Raw genomic sequence first — 18,205 nt, forward strand, 5'->3', positions numbered from 1 at the left:
ATCATTGCAGCATTGGTCTACCCATTGCATAAACATAAAGCAAACTGTAAGAAACCTGCCAAAACATGCAAGTCTCACACTCCCATAATCAAATGAACACAAAAGCCCTTGACATTTTTTTTTTAAATAGTGTTTGGATAACTAGCTTTGAAACTTTCCCTACCATGGACCAGGTCTGGACAAATGAGGGATGCATCGACAAGAAAACCAGTCGACAAGAAAACCAGCACTTGTGCCACATCTCAATATAGATGCATCTATATCTGCCATCTTCTGCGTTACCTGGGCATTGGCAACCAGAGTGAGACTTTGGCAACTTCCAGACTTTCCACATTACAAAAGAATTTCCGCACTCCACACTGAAGCTCAGAATAGGAAGAGAGGAAGAGATCCTCTGTGCGTGTGCCATGTTTGTAGTACATGAAATGTGTCCTTTTAATGACACTCACTTCCCACACACATGAAAGAATTAATTCTTCTCTTTGCCTCTGGCTTAATTATAATGCCTGTTACCCCAACTGTGCTTAAAAAAAATATTGTGGCTGGGAAAATGGCAAGCAAATAATGTGAGATGGAACAGCAGAAGCTAAGTATAATCCATTAAGTGTTTAACTTTTACTTAATATTACCGGCAATGTTTCAGTAATACATGTTTTTTGTTTTTTTTTACCTTGGCACTGGAATCCTTGTTTTCCAAACCCCCTGTAAAAATAAAAAAGTAAGTATTATTATAAATTAATAATTAGTTTTAGAACTGTGCATTAAGATTGCACCGGATATTTGTAATGCAGTAACATAATTATGTAAATAGAGCATTCACGCTTAGCTACAGAGCAGCTACAGAGCAGCTACAGAGCAGCTAACAACTTGTGTTCAGGACAAACTGTAAAAGTGAAAGATCAACAACATCCCTGACACTACCTGCATCTTTAAAGACCAAAGCAAACATATGCAAAGTTCACTTCTCATGCGATAGGCCTTAAAAGTGGGTGGTGTCTGCACTTGGAGACGTTTAACCTTCTTAATGGGAAACTGCAATAATATGAATAAATCATCACTAAACTGATTCAGATCTGGAATTCACAGAATGCCATCTGGGTTCCACATTGCAGTGAAAACTGTGTAGTTCAGCAGGTAAGTGTTCAGATTTAGACCAGACATGGCTTAGGAGGGCAGATTTAATAACTCAATATTTTTGAAACAGTGCAGACTTAACTTATACAGTAAATTATACAGTAATCGACTGTTATCTTTAGTCTAGTATTTTTGCTCACATTTACTTGATTCATGGCTCTCCAGTTAACAACAAACAAGGTAACTCCTCCCTTTCAGTTGTCGACTGCAGAGACCAGACTCTTATGCAAAAACGCACACTTTATCCACAGAAAACTTTTATCCCCCTGCAAGGAAAATAGAAGAGCCATCTTCTAATGTTCCACAAAACGCACACACTACCCAATAAATAAGAAAGTTGCAGCCGAAGTTACGTCACATCATCCAACTTTATTTAACATGCAACAGGCACAACCGGGGGAGGCACAGCGGGAATACTCACCAGATGAAGTCCGTGCAGTGGCTGCAGAAAGTCGGCTGCTTGAAGAATCGCGCTGTGAATTTGTGATCTTTTATGACATGGACGTTCTTTTGCCTTAGAGCTCCTTTGCGAGCAAATTTGTTGGCCACGTCTGCGGTGGACGCGTCGTTTGGACTCGCGTCAGTCATGTCTCCGGGTAAAGCAGATGTGCACCGGGGATGCGGGCGTGTTTGCCGATGTCCAGTCCGCGTCTGTGGTCAGCAGCTATCGGTACAGATGTAGCGGGGAGATGACCACAGTCCTGTCCGTGTGGCTGAGGGCTTTCCCTGGCTGTCGACTGGCGTGACTGGGCTGCTCCGCTGACAGCGCTCCACCGCGTCACGCGCACGCACTCAGCCAATACCACTTCCGCCTCAAGTCAAAGTAAACTTCACTTTTCCGATCAACGCACTTAAAATTCAGCTTTAAAGTTGCACAAATGTTTGGTTGAGTTTGAATCTATTGACACGTCCCACCGTTCTCCTATCAAGCAATTCAAACCACAATATTATAGGCCTCACTTTACAATGGGACAAGTCCTTCAAATCAGGAAGGGATTTGAAATATCTTGCTTTTATTATTATTGTTCATTGTTTTATGTTGCACCGAATCAACAAAGCAAGTTCCTGGTCTGTGATTTTTGTCACTGACAATGGGTTTATTACCAGTGCCGTTATTTATTTTCTGATTCTTATCTGATTCTGATTCTGAATCATTTGCCTGAAAATCAGCCTCCCTTTTGCACGGGCCAATATAAGGCAGCGTTCTCCATAAAATAAATATTATTATTATTATTATTATTATTAATAATAATACATTTCCGGCTGCGCGATGTGAATCCTGGTGTAACTCGCCTTTATTAAAGCGCTTCCTTTCAGTGACTGGAGCTGATGTCACGCAACAGGAGGGAGAGGCTTGGGCCCAGTCCAGATCCAGCACTGAGGCGCCTCTCAGCGGTGATATGAAGCACTGCACAATATTGTCACGGTGGAAGGTTAAGTTTGTTACTTAAAGGTCCCATAACATGCAAAATCGACTTTTCAGAGCTTTTAACCTTCTTACATTGCTATTTGTGCTTCATATATGTACCCAGAGTGTTTTTTTGATTGATTCCCGCAGTTTTTAGCTATAGTACAGACTATCTCCTTTCCTTGAATCTCCAAACTGACGGGGGTGTTGTTGTTGTTGTTGTTGTTGTTGTTGTTGTTGTTGTTGTTGTTGTTGTTTTATGGCGGTTGGCATCCAATTGTTGCATTACCGCCAGACTTTATTCCTCAGACTTTTCGTAGTCCTCAGACTCTGTCGTAGTCCGTAAAAGTACTCCTTCCATTGCTTTGGTGTTACAAAGCCCATGAGGTCATGATATGTCTTTGTGACTAGAATAGTTGTTGTTGTTTCAGAGACCAACCGGCTTTATTCCAGGGAGACTCTTCTTCATCTTCCTCTCCTTCTTTGACGTTCGGTGCTTCCACCGTACAGCTTTATTCTTTAGGCTTCATTCTATAGGCTTTAATATTTCCACTGATGTCGCTGCTTGGTAGCCGTGCGTCTACGAGACTGGGCGAGGACAGGAGACCACCCCCACCCCCATCTCGTCACTCTGATCACTCTGGCTCCCCACAAGCAGACCCCCATCACTCCAACTCCCATTTCTATATCTGCCCAATCAAGCGCTTTTGTTCCAAGGAATCTCCCTGCAGCTTTAGCAATGATCCTGATCCTTTCAGTTCTGCTTTGAGTCTGAGCAGCACAGTTTACAACATCCACCATAAAGAGTACAAAATGTTGTTGTTGTTGTTGTTGTTGTTGTTGTTTTATGGCGGTTGGCATCCAAGTGTTGCATTACCGCCAGACTTTATTCTTTACAAAGCCCATGAGGTCATCAAAATCCTCTCTATCCCACGGGGGGTGGGTGCTTAAGACCACTTTAGACCGCGTCATAAGGGCAGGCACGCGTCACCATCCCCCCTCACCCAAGGGTGGGGGCGAATATCAAACCAAGCCGTTTGCATTTCCGGGTTGGTGAGTGGGGTCCAAGGTATGGGTGATATTTCTTAACTATTATGTTAAGGGTGTTGCACAACCCTTATTATTATCAAATATACACGAAACGTGAAAAAAGCATGATATGGCACCTTTAAGGAAAAGCACAGGGACAGGGGCAAACATCATCTCAGGTACAAGATTCTAATTAAAAAAAGTAAACGTATCTTAGAGGAAAATGTCGCTTTTTAGAGTTAAAAGTAGGCTATTTCACACAGATTTTCAGAACTGTTAAAGAGTTGATAAAGATGTGTGCTGATCAATTGACTGAATTGGTAACTTAATTTAGCTAGTATTACAGATACAGGCGCATTTAATAGATTTATTTATATAACACTATTCTATATCAACTCAATAAAGATTATATCTAAATACATACATTGTGAACATACTAAATCTATTTTTTATCTTATAATTCATTTAAATTGTTTCTTGCATGTTAATTGCATGCCTTATTTGTTATATTTATATATATATATATATTTATTTTTTTATTTATAGGAGATCTTCTACTGAAAGTGTTTTTCAGACTTCCTATAAGTGATCTGTTCTTCTGTATCTACCTCTGTATCTTCCTGCGTTGCACCAATGAAATTTCCCCATGTGGGACAATAAAGGAATTTCTTATCTTATCTTATCTTATCTTATATCTTGCTTTTTATTATTGTTTATTGTTGTATGTTGCACCAAATCACCAAAGCTAGTTCGTAACATTATTATTATTACCGTACATTAACTTATCTTATCTTAACATGTGAATTTTGTTCACTGTCAATGGCAATAAACCTTTCCTGATTCGGATCAATCTGTTGTAGAGAGTGCACAAGAACCACAATGCAAAAGTATGTCATGGATAAAATCAATATAGAAATGTAAGTTATTTAAAGCTACAGGTTTCGTGTGTTTTGTCTTAAGTTGTTTCCTGTCGTCCTGCTCCAATCCCAGAGTTTGGCATGATAATTTACCATAAGATTATCAGAAAAACAACCTAAATCTAATAATATCAAATAAATAAATAAGTATGTATTTATCCATCCATCTATCAAAGCAATTGTATATCAATTGCTTTCATTGTGTTTTAACATAAAGATTCCTAGGACCTGGTAAGCGAAATAGCAGCGTGAATGTCAACTCAAATATCATGCATAACACCATATGTACTGTGTTGCTTTAAGCAGCATACTGGGCCAGCCTGCTGCAACCATCCTTTACCTAGAATGGTTCATTCACCTACAGTGATAATGCATACTACAAATATTTGTTAATAATGCAACTCATCAAGAACTGGTTTAAACAAGTTACAAAGCGTGAATGAAGCGATTTACCAATGAAAATGATCATACTGAATAAAATTCTACTCAATCATTGCCCAATCTGAAAAAGTGACTCACAGAAGCAGAGAGCTTACTGAGAATAAATGTTCTTCACTATCAGTTTACTTTCTACCATTACTGACTTTACACCTCCGGATTTGAAAAAGAATCAATGGGTTCAATATCCAAACAAAAGGCATTTTACAGTTAAATGAATCTCAAGTCTGAATGTGACTGTGTCCTATTGATCCAGGTGAGTAAATATGCAGAAGTGAAGACCTTTGAGCTTAGTCAATATGTACATTTTATTGGCTCAGACTTTTCTGGGTCTATATAAAACTTCCAACCTCATTGTGGTGGTCATTTTTCAAGATGTCTTCCACCTGGTCTCTTTTGCTCCTTTTTCTTCTTTGCACAACTGTGTCATCCAAGACGGGTAACCGTAAAACAAATGCATATGATTACACATGCCTCTGGTGCTTATTTTAGCCTCTGTGATTTATATTCTGTTTTCTATTAGTATGTGGTCGCCCTCCGATAACGGATGGCATTGATGAGTCCGTCCTAAAGCGGGTGTACGAAGCGGGTGAAGAGGTAACGCTCTCGTGCGAACAGGGATATCTGCCTTCGACGCCCAGTCCACAGAGGATCAGCTGCACTGGCACCGGGGACTGGACACCCTCGGACTTGGCTTGTTCTCGTGAGTTTAGACTAAACCGAGAGGATGAACTTTGGTGCATTGGTTCAAGAAGCACCAAAGAAGTCTTATTATGATTTCCATGTTCAGATTTGATTATCATAACGACTCTGACTCATTGGATATGCTCTAACTGGAAATGCACTTGTATCGTCTGCAGCTAAGATGTGTCCAATCCCAAAAGCATTGCAGCCTATGGCAATGGGCCGGACTGGAGCCCCTTACAAGACTCAGCTCAACTTCACCTGCGATCATGGGTAAATTACAGTATTAAAAGCTGACATACAAACTAAATACATTTTGTAATAACTAATTCATAGGCTGTTACTATGATAGATATGTTATGCAGGGATTCAATAGTAGCAGTTGTTTGCATGACAGTACATGGAGCAACCCCCCACCGATATGCCACGGTAATCACGGTGTTCTTTTTTTTTTTTTACCTTGGGGATTTTTGTAACATCTTCTATTTTCCATTGCAGCTGTGAATTGCCCGTTGCCAAGGCCACCTTTAGATGGCAGAATTGTGCATGATGAGAAGCCATTTACTGGTACCAACACAATGTATGGCCAAGGTTGGACATATGAGTGTAACCAACCGAAAGCGCCAAGTTTTGAGAGAGGGTCTTGTATGGCCGATGGAACAGTTCCGGAGCCACCAACTTGTCGAGGTCAATCATCATTATACCGTATTTATTTTCTATTTCATGGCACGGAATTAAATTCACAACTCTTCGATTTGTCTTAGATGTGAGCTGCTCCGTTCCCCCCAGCATTCCAAATGGGGTTATCACTTTTGCTGTGATGAAGGAGCATCGCTACAAAGAAACAGTTAAATATGCCTGTAATGAGCATTATTTGCTGGAAGGTGAATCTGACATACAGTGCACCAACACTGGGAACTGGTCTACCAAGCCGATCTGCAGAGGTACAACTCACGCCTCATAATAAATATTCACTGGTTTTAACATTTCGAATTCCGACTGACATTCAGAACCGGTACTATCATTTACCGATCTTATCCATTGATCCATCTTATCTATTTATCTATTATCTATTATTTTCCACCAAGCCCCTTGTCAAGTTGGCATCAAGAGGGGTCGTATCTTCTACAATGCAAAAAAGATCTGGATTGAGGATTTCAAACCAAACAGGGTCCTACATAAAGAACCTGTTGTGTTCTACTGTAAAAACAAGACAGAGAAGTGTGGCTATCCCGTGGCCAGTGTCTGCAATGACGGAGTCCTCCCTCTCCCAGAATGCTTTAAGGGTGAGCATCCATCTCTTTACAATGTGGCACACTATGCTGTAAATCTCTGCTATGTTATATCTGTGTTTGTTTGTTTTTTCCACCCTTAGAACCAGGTAAAATTGAGTACAACATCAAGGCCAAAACTCTTCCATCAGAAATCCCAACGTGTGCAGTGTCTCCTCCAGCAACAGGTCCCGCGACACCTGTGTAAAAAGAGACAAAGAGAAGGATTTGCATTATGTATCTCATGTTCTCATAGTAGGAGAGCATTAATGGCAATAAAGTTACTGTTATAAAACACCCTAACCCTTTTTGGTGTGTTTGCAGTATTTATTGTCTTCCCTTGTTGTTTGTTCACTTAATAATTGCATCCTGTTTAATAGACACAAATAATGTAAATGCTTCTCTTCTGACAATCTGTTGTTCAGGAGTGTTATGTTTATAAATGTGTTGGCGGTAGTAGGTGGAATCACACTCAAAACTGGTATTAAACCTGATTTGTTTTAAAATATTGCAACACTGGGGCAAAGTCCTTTTTACCAAACTATTCTTCTATTTGTTCTATTTCCTGTAAGAGTCACCGGAAACACAAAGTGAGGGTGTGCAATAGAGAAGGAGAGAGAGAGCAAAATAGATTTGAAAACACACAGAAAGAGGAATTAGCAATAGATATTTCTGTTTGAGCTCCCAAATGAAAGAAGGACGAAGTTTAAGCTTCTGAATAATCTACGATGAAGGGCACACTATGGCTACTACTGTGTTCTTTTTTGTTTTGGATCAACATTACAAGAGCTGAAGACAATGGTATCTATTCAATTTATTTTCCAAATGTTTTATACAATACAATTTAACACGGAAGTGGTTACATATTTCGGTTTAATGTTGACTTATTTCGACATGTTTCTTGTAGTTTGTTCTAGACCTGTACTTGGTGACAACGTCAAGTTCGAGGCGATGCAGCGGTTCGTCAATCCTGGTGTGGAGGTGGTGTTGTCTTGTGAAACGGGATACACATCCTTCCTAGGCCCTCGCACCATCATCTGCAAAGCTTCTGGAACATGGACAAAAACTCAGTTTAGATGCAAACGTGAGTCATACATTTAATGAGAAAATTCTGGTTAATCCTTGTGCCTTGTTAAAAAAAAGAATAGTGGGTGTGTTTTGTACAAGTTTTGTAAATACATTTTTAAACTGCCATAAAATCATCAAAGATGAATGTTTTTCAAGGATTCTTTTCTTTACATTACATATTGACTGAGTTAACAACAGTTATTAACTCCTTAGATGCCCCTGTATCATTTATAGGACTTTGATTTTATTTCTAGATATTTTGTTTACGGGATAATATCACATTCCATATATGTGGGCAATATGGCGATAATTTAAACTCCCAATGTATACAAAACCTCTCATATTTGTCTCACATGTCTCTCAAATATGTGTTTTTATGGCAATTGAACAACCACAGCCAAAATGATCACAATAAATGTACCTTTAAACACACACAGTTTATGAGATATAGCTAACTGACTTGAGCAACATTTGATTTGTTACAATATTCTCTCAATTGTAACAATTTCTCCTTTGAATTCTATACAGCTGTGCAGTGCTCCAACCCTGATCCTCCAATGAATGGAAACTTGTACTATGAAAATACTCTATACCAGAGTATTGTCAACTACACTTGTGATGATGGGTAAAAGCCTTTTATTACTGACAACACACAGTCTAGGACTATGCAATAAGAACAAAAATGATCGTGGTTGTTTTTCCTTTTATTGATCAATCCCAATTTTATTTTTTAATTATTATTATTTTTTGTCTAAAAACAAATAAAATGCTCCAAATAATATGCATCAGTCTGGCTGACCTGAACATTTCCAACAAAAAAATAGATTGATTAAAAATGTATTAATTACACAGCCCTGTCAGATACATATACAAAATCAATATTATATAACTTTATCAATGAAGACAGAATACACATGCAGAGGTTGGAGTTTAGTTTATATATTTTGTTTAACCTTAGCTTTTGAGATCCTCATCGTACATCGTCACTATTATTTTCTTTGCCTTTTTTCAAAAACCTCACTAAGGTACATCCTGAAAGGAGCAAACAATGCTTCGTGCCTTGCTGATGGAAGATGGAGTGCACAAGAACCACAATGCAAAAGTATGTCACGGCTAAAAACCAATATAGAAATGTGACTTATTTAAAGCTACATGTCTCGTGTGTTTTGTCTTTAGTTGTTTCCTGTGGTCCTGCTCCAATCCCAGAGTTTGGCATGATAATTTACAATAAGATTATCAGAAAAAACAACCTAAATTATGGTACTATTGGAAACTACAAGTGTCTACCTCCATTTGCACTATTTGGTAAAGAGTTTGTAGAGTGCACCGCCAGTGGCCAATGGACCGAGACTCCCCAATGTCGAGGTATGGACGACTGATGCTTAAGGTGGAATTTAAAAAGTATACATACAACCTTTTCATTTTAGAGGTGAGCTGCCCCCCACCAGAGAACATAGACAATGGCTACATGTCTATCCCCGAAAAGAGAGACTTTGGCTACGGTGAAACTATCAATTATGGATGTAATGATGACTATGTACTAGATGGACGAATGCAAATTGTCTGTGAGGAAACTGGGGACTGGTCTGAAAAGCCATCATGCAAAGGTAAGAGTTTACGTCTTATCAAACATCTGAACACGAAAGAAGAAGTTTATTGTAATGAAACACATTTTGTGACTTACAGCGCCGTGCAGTATTGGCATTAAGAGGGGAAGGATCGAGTACAGAGGGAGAAAACTTTGGCTTGATGAATTCAAACCCAACAAAGTTTTACACAGGGAAACTGTTTCTGTTTACTGCATGAACAAAGCCAGAAGGTGTGAATATGCATTTCCAACTCAGTGTGTCGATGGAAACCTTCAAATTCCTGAATGCTTTAAGGGTAATGAATGCAAACAAAAGCTTTAATAGGTGACATTTGTGTATGTTAATGTTTTCAAAATGTGTTATTTTTTCCCCAGAGCCCAATGCAGTGCTGTATCTGCTGAATCGCACATCACTTGCATCTGAAAGAGAACTGTGTTAAAAAAAGATGGCAGTGAAATGTGCTGTGTTGGTTCCGCTATGTGTTTTGTAATTTGGGGGAAGTAGAATTACTGGTTAATTTCTTAGAATATATTTGAATTTTCTGTGAACTATAGCCTATTTTTATTTACGGCACATTGCAACATATTCCAGACTTTCTATATCGCATAATTCCACATTCATTTAGATTTAGGCTTTAGTTAGCCTATGTAAACCAGCCTAAACCAGGCAAACGTTATATGAGTGCTTTACCATATCTAGCACAGACATTTTTGTTATTAACAGACATATTATGTCAAATCAACAAGCTTTTTAATGCTCATCATTTGCTAACTCAAAGTCGTATTCCAATTCATGCAGGTTTTGTAATCCCGTTTTGTAACCTACTGTGGAAGCTTTTTCAATTAAAATGTTTATTGATTTTTATGATTTAACTGAATGAAAAAATGAACAAAAAATAAAAACTTTGATAACAAAAGCTCAAACGCAAAGATGTAACATTTCCACAAATTGATTATCGTGTCCGACCATATGAAGGGGGTCCGTTATGACCATGGTTATGACATGTAGACTCAGCCTGTACCAGAGTGAAGTGTGCTAGCTGTGAGATGGAAGAGTGTGAGAGTGTGAGAGTGAGAGTGGAGTGTGTGGAAAATGAAGCAGTGCCAAAGTGCCTCCACTGTGGGGGTCGCACCAGGCTGGGGCAGTGGGATGCTCAAGGAGAGAGCTGGAGAAGCAAATTAAGAGTGAAGGAGAGAATCACGCAGAGACGGTTAAAAGGGTTGAGAAGAAGGAGAACAAACCAGAGGGAACCAACGGCTGTGTTTTTGTGGATATAAAGAGCTCTCTTGGTTGCATTGCTGTGGTGTGCAGTTGTACCAGTGGAACTCAAGAAGGATCGCAATAATTTTGGAAGCTGCAAAAAGATATAAACAAGTGTCAAAGGAGGACCTGGCTCTTGCAATCAAACATCAAAACTGAAGAGGGAATTATGAGACCATATATAGAGAAAAGTTGTTTCGTTTTGCTTTTTTTTTGTTATACTGTATTGTAAATAAATAACTGCGATGTATCCCGCTCACCGAGAGAGGCAGCAGTGCACCGAGAGACGTGCCTAGCCTACCGGAAATCAAAAGAAGAAGAAGACCAATCGGAAGCTCCGCGCTGAAGTCTCACTCTCGCGAGACTTTGAGCGCTCAAGTCTCTTCGCTCCAGCATGGCAACGCTGTACGAGGGCTACACGTTGTGCGGGCTTGTGCCGTCGCAAAATCTCACTTCTTCAGGCGTAAACGGCATCAAATCAGAGAGGGACGACGACCATGTATTGGTCACGGACTCAACCAAGTCAGTCACTCTGTATAAGGCAAGTTAATATACGTGTTAAATGAATCCCATGTAGCTTGCTAGCGCTAACTGCTCCGAAGCTAACTGTGTGACTCGTGTTAGCATCCTTAACTTTTTGTGGGCTGGAAAAATATATATATCCTCAGACATCATCATGATCAGAGAATTCCTGATATTACTGTGTGTGTTTGTGCTTTTAAAACGTGTGCACGGAGGGTGGCCTCGTCGTGGTTGCTGTGCACGCACCCCGGGTTGGACGCTCTTTTGCGCCACACGTGCAAATGTGCGCTGATGTCCTGTGCTCTCGTGTGTTTGCAGGTTTCAGATCAGAAGCCTCTGTGCAGCTGGACGGTCAAACAGGGGCAGAGTTTGACCTGCCCAGTGGTTTACAACGCGCTCACCAAAGAATACGTGGCAATTTCAGACCACAAGGTTCGGCCGTCAAACACGTGTTGCGACGTTGACCGTTTTGTGCGGGCTCATAGTTTATACTGTTGTGTTGCAGGTCATTCGAATATGGAAAGAAGACGACGTGACTTTAGATAAGGCTTTCAAAGCAACTGTGAGTATGTGTTAAATGGTGTATCAATGGTGTGTTTCAGGGCTGCAGCTATCGGATTGTTTTCTTTGATTAAAGGCGTAATGGACGATTTTTTTTTTTTTTTTGCGTGGACTCGATTAGTCCTGCCATGTATCATAGAACGCACCTACTGCACAGCTGCATGTTTCCCTGTGTCTAAGCGCATGGATCTATCATAATATAGTTCCCTCAGTGTACAGGACAAAATTAAGACAGACTTCGAGCTGACTCGGAAGAGACGGAAATGAGAACTTATATTTTGTATGTATATTTTAATGTTATAGTAATAAACAAACAAATAAGGGGTCACCAAATTGTCCCAAAACTGAAACATTTCACTTCAGTCCAAATTTTTCTGTTAGAATATATTTAAAGGACTAACTGGTCGCCAGACTGTAAACTGTTACAATAGCTATGAATTATTTTGCATTTTATGTCACAACTTAATTGTAGAAAAAGAATAAAGTGTAGTGATCTGGACTTTTTTTTTTTAACTATACGTTTGACTCATCCAAGAGTTATTTTCAATCTGCGAATCAAGGCCTGGAACTCAGATATTTATCCTACTCTGGGTAGGCCCTGCCCACACCTTTTCATCAGGAGGTCCCGCCCGGTGTGCAAATGAGGGATTACACCGGCACGTCACAACTTTAAAATATGAATCAAATCAATTTATTTTTGTAAGGCCCAAAATCACAACAACAGTTGCCTCTGAGGGCCACAGGGAGAAGTGAATCAACAATGTCTGTGGTGGCGAGGGACGATGTCCCAGGGTCCTCTGTCCTTAGACTCTCCTTCTCGGCCAGGAAAAACTACAAAAAAAAGCGTAGAAACCTGGTCGCTGAATTAGCTGTTTTAGCCCTGGTGTTTTGTGGTTATGGATTTCACATCTATTTATTTCGGACTATAGATTAAACTTTTTTTTACATTTGAAAACGTAACTGTCGCGATAAGATTTTTGGTTCTTACAATTGTGACCTGAATAATCAGTTATTGATTAACCTAATGATCTTGACATCCCTGTTTGTGCCATTGAGAGTTGTATTTCCTTCTCTGCAGCTGTCTGCAGATGTGTGGCAGGTCCACAGTACACAGGGGGCAGAGCCTGTGGTCGTGTTTCACAGAGGAGCCGTAAGACTCCTGGATTCCGTATTGGCTGCACCGCAACAAACTGTGGGGGAAGTTCTGGCTCAAGATGAGGTCATCAGGTGAATTCAATGGGCTAGATTTGATTTGCAAGCAATGTCCAAGGTTCCCTCTCCTTTCAGCTGCTGAGTGCTGTTAGAGGAATGTAAAACTTTGGGAAATAAACTACTGCTCTCCACTGTAACAGGGCACTTGATAGCTGTTGACAATCTAATAGCAGTGTACAAGGCCAACTGTTAAGTAGTTTTAAACTGCATTTACATTGTGGGGCTATTTTATTTTCCTCTAGGTGGAGCACTAACTTGGTTGCAGACTCTAAGCATTGTGTAATTTTTGCAACAGAGCAGGTAACTAATTGCATTTTGTTACTGTTTGGATGGAACACATGTTCTTACTTCTGTTTCATCAACAGAAAGCTGACCACTTCCTGTACCTTCAGCGGTTAAGTCCAAACAGTCTTCAGAAATACTGTCTTGAAAGAGAAGAGCCTGGTCTCTCTCCTCTGAGCTTCTCTGTTGCTCTCAAAGACAAACACATTTGCTTGCTCTACCTCTGTAAGATGGCATTCATTTATAAAGTTATTTTATTTAACCATAACTAATCCTTTGTTTCCCTAAATTATACTGTCTTATCTTTAGATCCAAACGGTCATGTGTGTCAGAGTGTGGTGCCAGTGCGAGGCATGGGTGACGATGGCTCTAAGACCCATACACTGCCCCGCAGTCTGCTCCTGAGCCTCTCTGTGGGTGAAGGGCTTCTAGAAGCTGCATCTGCCCTCATCCTGGATGAAGCACATGTTGCTATTGTGGGTGTCCCACACCCCTCTGCTGGAGCTGGCAAAGGTGAGGTTAACTGTCACAATAGTGTTTTGATGAACATTTTAATTACTGTTCTGTTATAACTCTGCAGACTTTCTCTGCATCTGGAATGTGCATTTTCAGACACTTCAGGCTGGAAAAGAGATGGCTGGTAAAATCTATGGCCAGGTAGGATGATGACTATTAAACAGAAATGATTACCAATGTTATTGGGGGTAAAATTTAGACATTCTGTTGTTCACCCCATTGGCCTAGTGAGTCCAAGGTTCCCTCTCCTCTCAGCTGTTAGTGTGACTGAGGACTGTATAACTTTGGTAGAACACTTGACTGCTCTCCACCGTGAAAGGGCTGTCTGTCTCTATTCACAACTTAACAGCAGTGTACAAATCCATATAATGGAAGTGTTTTAAGAAAGCCTAATCAAACTTTTGCTTTTAGCTTTGGAGCTTCTCCAACAGGCTATTCATTCCTCATGGGAAATCCCTGTCGGTTATCCCTTGTGAGTGCCCAAAGTCTTGCTTGGCTTCTGCTCTGGGAAAGATGAAACAGGCTAGGGCTGAAGGTAAGCAGGAACTGCCATAATCTATATCCATAATCTGTGATTTGAGTATTTACACACACTTTATTTCACAGAATGCAAAGGCCCTTCTGTGCCCTCGTGGTGTAATATATTGCATGGAGAGAAAGTTCAACCATGCAGAACAGCAGATGGCAGAAAAACGGTATTTTTGAATGATGACCTGATGCTGTTGATGAATCATATGCTCAGTTTTATTAGATGCTTTGTTAGTTGAATACAAGCCTGAACGATAAATCCAAGGTTCCCTCTCTTGGCTGCGGCGTGCTTTTTAGAGGAATGAAAAACCATTGGGAATATCTACTGCTCTCCACTGTAATGGGGCATTATCCCTTTTCACAACTAAATTGCAGTGCACATTTCTATCATGCCAATCGCTTAAAAAATGCATAGTTTTATTCTACAGTAGTCATTAAGTTGTTTATTTCCAGAGAACAAGTTACAAAACCCAATCGATGCCTAATCTTTCAACGGAACAGCTTATGGGCCAAATAAAGGTATATTTTTAACGGTGTTCTATACTTTGACTGAATAAAGCATACCTGACACTTCTATTTATAGACTGAGCCAGTGGAGAAAGTGCAGCAAGAAGTGCAAGCTTTTATTGCCAAATCTGACACCCATGACCTTCAGCTTATTGTTGGACGGCTTGCATCAGCGCTTGTGTCCAGGAGCCTGACAGACTTGTCCTTCTACACTGGAGGCGTCCTGTCACAGCTCGTTCAGTCGCGGACACTCTGCCACAGGTCAGTAGGGGATACTTTGATATGAATAAACACACACAAAGATATACTCATTGGTTTTTCACAGCATCTGCCCAGACCTCGTCCTTTTGGCCTTGGAGAAAAGAGACTATTTTCTGTGTCAGCTTTGCTTACAATTCTTTCCCGATATCCCTGAAGCGATCACCTGTGCGTGTCTAAAGGCCTTTATCGGGTAAATCAGTCTATTTTCCTTTACCTACTACATTTTATACTTCTAGAAGTTTTACTAATGGTGAACGTTTTTGCAGTATGACTGACAGCGACGCAGATTTGGTGGATCTGGAGCCAATTGGTGTCTCATTCATGGATATGTTGATCACGAAAGACGATGCACAGGTTGGCTCGCTTAATGGTTGTAGCCCCGCCCCAGTAAACAATGACCGCTTAGAAATCATGGACGGAGATGGGACGGTCACGAAGAACAAGCAGACTCCACTCAGAGTAAACTGTCCAGTCGGCTTAAAGAAGGCTGTCCTGTTGTATCCTTTCTATTCACTAAAAGCAAAAGGATATGCCCCGCTTTTTTGTTTTGCTTAACTAAAGCTGCGCAGAAATGAAATCTTACAGACGCCATATAGTGAAAATTACCTCCTTCCACACCTCAAAGACCTTTCGTCTCACCAAGCTGTTGTGAGTGCTTGAGCAATACACCATCCGCCAATGTGCTTCTATCAAAATAATTACAAATGTCTTTTGTCCGTCTACCCAGGTTTTCCTCCAATATCTCTATTTTCTTTATTTGAAATATTCCCAGGATGCATTTCTGCAGAGGAAAGAATTGAGATCACCCACTATGAATCAGGTTTGTCTGGAGAATGATCCAATATTTTATAAGTCTGAAATGTTACAGTTGAATTGTTGGATGCCCAGTTTATAAGAGCAGCCCGTCTGGTTGCCCCAAGGTTCCCTCTCCTCTCAGCTGCTGAGTGCTGGTAGAGGAATGAAAAACCATTGGGAGAATATCTACTGCTCTCCACTGTGATGGGGCTTCATCTCTTTTCACAACTAAATTGCAGTGCACACATTTTTCAAACAAGTCCCCAATACTGTCAAAATGGTGATAATCGTAACAATCTCTCTTGGTTGCAGGTAATGGACTGGGTGTGCTTGGTATTGGATGCACATTTTACAGTTTTAGTGATGACACCAGAGGCAAAAGAGTTACTGCTAAATTTGAACACATTTGTGAAGTCTCAGGTAGATATTTTTGTGTGTGTGTGTGTGTGTGTGTGTGTGTATATAAGATGTATTTTACCTAAGTACATCAACTTTTCTTCTCAGGTGAAACTGTTTTCTGAGCTTGGAAAGATCGAGAGCAACCTCCATGAGATAAAGAAAATGAAATCAAAAAAGGACATTGAACAATATGCCATTGAAGTCCTGGAGATTTATTGAAAAATACTTTCTATAGTTTTATTAAAGTTTCCGTTTTTATAATTTAAAGAATATTTGTCTTGCCTTTATTTCATTAGCAATGTACACATGCATGACTGAAATCCCTGTTGCGATCAAATAAACTACAATAAATGCCTTGCATAGTTTATCTTTATTTTTTAATTGGCTTAATAGGGTCACAGGTCAAAGCCAGTACTTGGCGTGCACTGCTCACTTATGGCTGGCGCTTTTTTTAACACCGGAGTGGGGGAGTTATGGGGCGCAGATTAGCTAAATACTTTATACTGGTAAAGGTTACAGGCGTGCGAGTTAAACTGAAAATCTGTTAGGGTTCACATTATTGGTTCATACAGGCATAATAGAGAACGGTATTGTGCAGCGTGATGGACTAAAAAGACGGTGGCAAACCAGCCGCGTTATCCAGTTATCGACCCCGAAGAACAAATGTGGCCAAAATGTGTCAAACAAACCCGCGTGTGTATCGCTACTGCGTGTTGAGCGTGCAACTCATTTTACCAACTGAAAACATTTGCAGCTTTTGTGGAAACCTGTCACGTGACCACACAGCGAGTGAGCGCGAGTCAAGGTACAGAAAAGACTCTACCACTTCCGCCCTGAGGCCAGCGATTGTGTCCACATAATTGTAACGAGCGCAAATTGGACCCAGAAATGATATAAAGATAGGCTTGTGTCGGATCTCTTTAAATTTGGCACAAAGGTGCACTATGTAACTTTTCTGTGCGAAAGGTCACCGCGTCACAGATCTGACTTGTAACTTTACCTGGATTAGTTTAGTCTTTATTTGTCAGGGACCATGTACAAAATCATTACTTTTCAAGAGAAAAGATGATCTGCCCCAGATTTAGCTGCTGCTACTTTCCATCTGCAGTCCCTGGTTAATATGTAACAGTAATAAAAGTACACATTTCATTACAATTACAACAAATTACATTTCATTATTCACATTAGCTGGTAGTGTTTTCTGCTTGTCTCCATGGAGATGGATGCATCTAATAGCATACAGGCCAGGCAAAGCAAAGGCCTCTGGAAACAAGTAGGTACAGAAGTAAATAAAGAACAGAACTTATAAAAACACTCTTGCAAAAAAGCACTCATAAAACTTATATATAACTTACATAAAACTATATATATATATATATATATATATATATATATATATATATATATACTATATAAAACTATAAAAAAAAGTCTTATACTCTTAATAAAAAATAATAACAATAGTAACACTCTTATTTACAGCTGTTATATGGACAGAGAATATTGCACCAAGATGATTGACATTATGTCAAAGCATTGCACATGAATATGACAGCAGACTTGCAGGGGTGGGTATTCCGTTACATTTACTTCAAGAAATTGTATTTCTTGGAGTGACTGACACTATACTTTTAGTATTCTTACTTGATATTACATTATTCTTACTTGAGTCAAAATTTGGTTCCCCTTTCCACTGTGAGTAAATCTACATGTGACAATTTGTATTTCTTGCACCGCTCCTTCTGATACGACTTAATTTTTTTTCACATTTTTGTGTCTAATATAACACAGTTTAAGTATTAATTATTGTTTTGTCCTTCCAAT

The 18,205-nt window shown here is 39.9% G+C and overlaps 4 protein-coding genes across 5 annotated transcripts in view; 3 read left to right on the forward strand and 1 right to left on the reverse strand.

The window, feature by feature from the left end:
• The window catches only part of prkcaa (protein kinase C, alpha, a), a 101,426-nt gene extending 99,533 nt beyond the window's left edge, over positions 1 to 1,893 (reverse strand). The window contains exons 1-2 of one of the 2 annotated variants that reach the window (XM_072462642.1): positions 1,556 to 1,893; positions 671 to 702 (exon numbers count right to left, since the gene is read on the reverse strand). In XM_072462642.1, the coding sequence (XP_072318743.1) occupies positions 671 to 702; positions 1,556 to 1,722 (199 nt within the window). In that variant the 5' untranslated portion in view covers positions 1,723 to 1,893. The remainder of the gene's footprint in view (positions 1 to 670; positions 703 to 1,555) is intronic. The other variant, XM_072462643.1, reaches the window with a different exon arrangement.
• A 3,349-nt stretch (positions 1,894 to 5,242) lies between these two features.
• Positions 5,243 to 7,178, forward strand: LOC140377956 (beta-2-glycoprotein 1-like). The gene is made up of 8 exons (XM_072463580.1): positions 5,243 to 5,365; positions 5,450 to 5,629; positions 5,787 to 5,883; positions 5,963 to 6,039; positions 6,109 to 6,297; positions 6,375 to 6,554; positions 6,699 to 6,896; positions 6,986 to 7,178. The coding sequence occupies exons 1-8, from the start codon at positions 5,302 to 5,304 to the stop codon at positions 7,087 to 7,089; spliced, it is 1,089 nt and encodes a 362-aa protein (XP_072319681.1). The 5' UTR covers positions 5,243 to 5,301; the 3' UTR covers positions 7,090 to 7,178.
• Positions 7,179 to 7,463: 285 nt separating this feature from the next.
• LOC140377501 (beta-2-glycoprotein 1-like) lies at positions 7,464 to 9,874 on the forward strand. Its single transcript, XM_072462932.1, has 7 exons — positions 7,464 to 7,682; positions 7,789 to 7,965; positions 8,478 to 8,574; positions 8,975 to 9,051; positions 9,126 to 9,314; positions 9,377 to 9,556; positions 9,636 to 9,874. Exons 1-7 carry the CDS (start codon positions 7,610 to 7,612, stop codon positions 9,857 to 9,859), a joined length of 1,017 nt encoding a protein of 338 aa, XP_072319033.1. The 5' UTR covers positions 7,464 to 7,609; the 3' UTR covers positions 9,860 to 9,874.
• A 1,289-nt stretch (positions 9,875 to 11,163) lies between these two features.
• On the forward strand, positions 11,164 to 16,631 carry nol11 (nucleolar protein 11). Its single transcript, XM_072463102.1, has 18 exons — positions 11,164 to 11,339; positions 11,639 to 11,752; positions 11,826 to 11,882; positions 12,960 to 13,108; positions 13,336 to 13,393; positions 13,459 to 13,600; positions 13,685 to 13,888; positions 13,956 to 14,032; positions 14,303 to 14,426; positions 14,498 to 14,586; positions 14,873 to 14,938; positions 15,003 to 15,187; positions 15,252 to 15,377; positions 15,454 to 15,684; positions 15,757 to 15,835; positions 15,915 to 16,007; positions 16,295 to 16,402; positions 16,487 to 16,631. Exons 1-18 carry the CDS (start codon positions 11,193 to 11,195, stop codon positions 16,598 to 16,600), a joined length of 2,163 nt encoding a protein of 720 aa, XP_072319203.1. The 5' UTR covers positions 11,164 to 11,192; the 3' UTR covers positions 16,601 to 16,631.
• Positions 16,632 to 18,205: the final 1,574 nt, after the last annotated feature.

This window comes from Eucyclogobius newberryi, unplaced genomic scaffold (genome assembly GCF_026437365.1).
Source record: "Eucyclogobius newberryi isolate DKJ021-1_F unplaced genomic scaffold, fEucNew1.0.hap1 SCAF_4, whole genome shotgun sequence".
Classification (NCBI taxonomy): domain Eukaryota; kingdom Metazoa; phylum Chordata; class Actinopteri; order Gobiiformes; family Gobiidae; genus Eucyclogobius; species Eucyclogobius newberryi.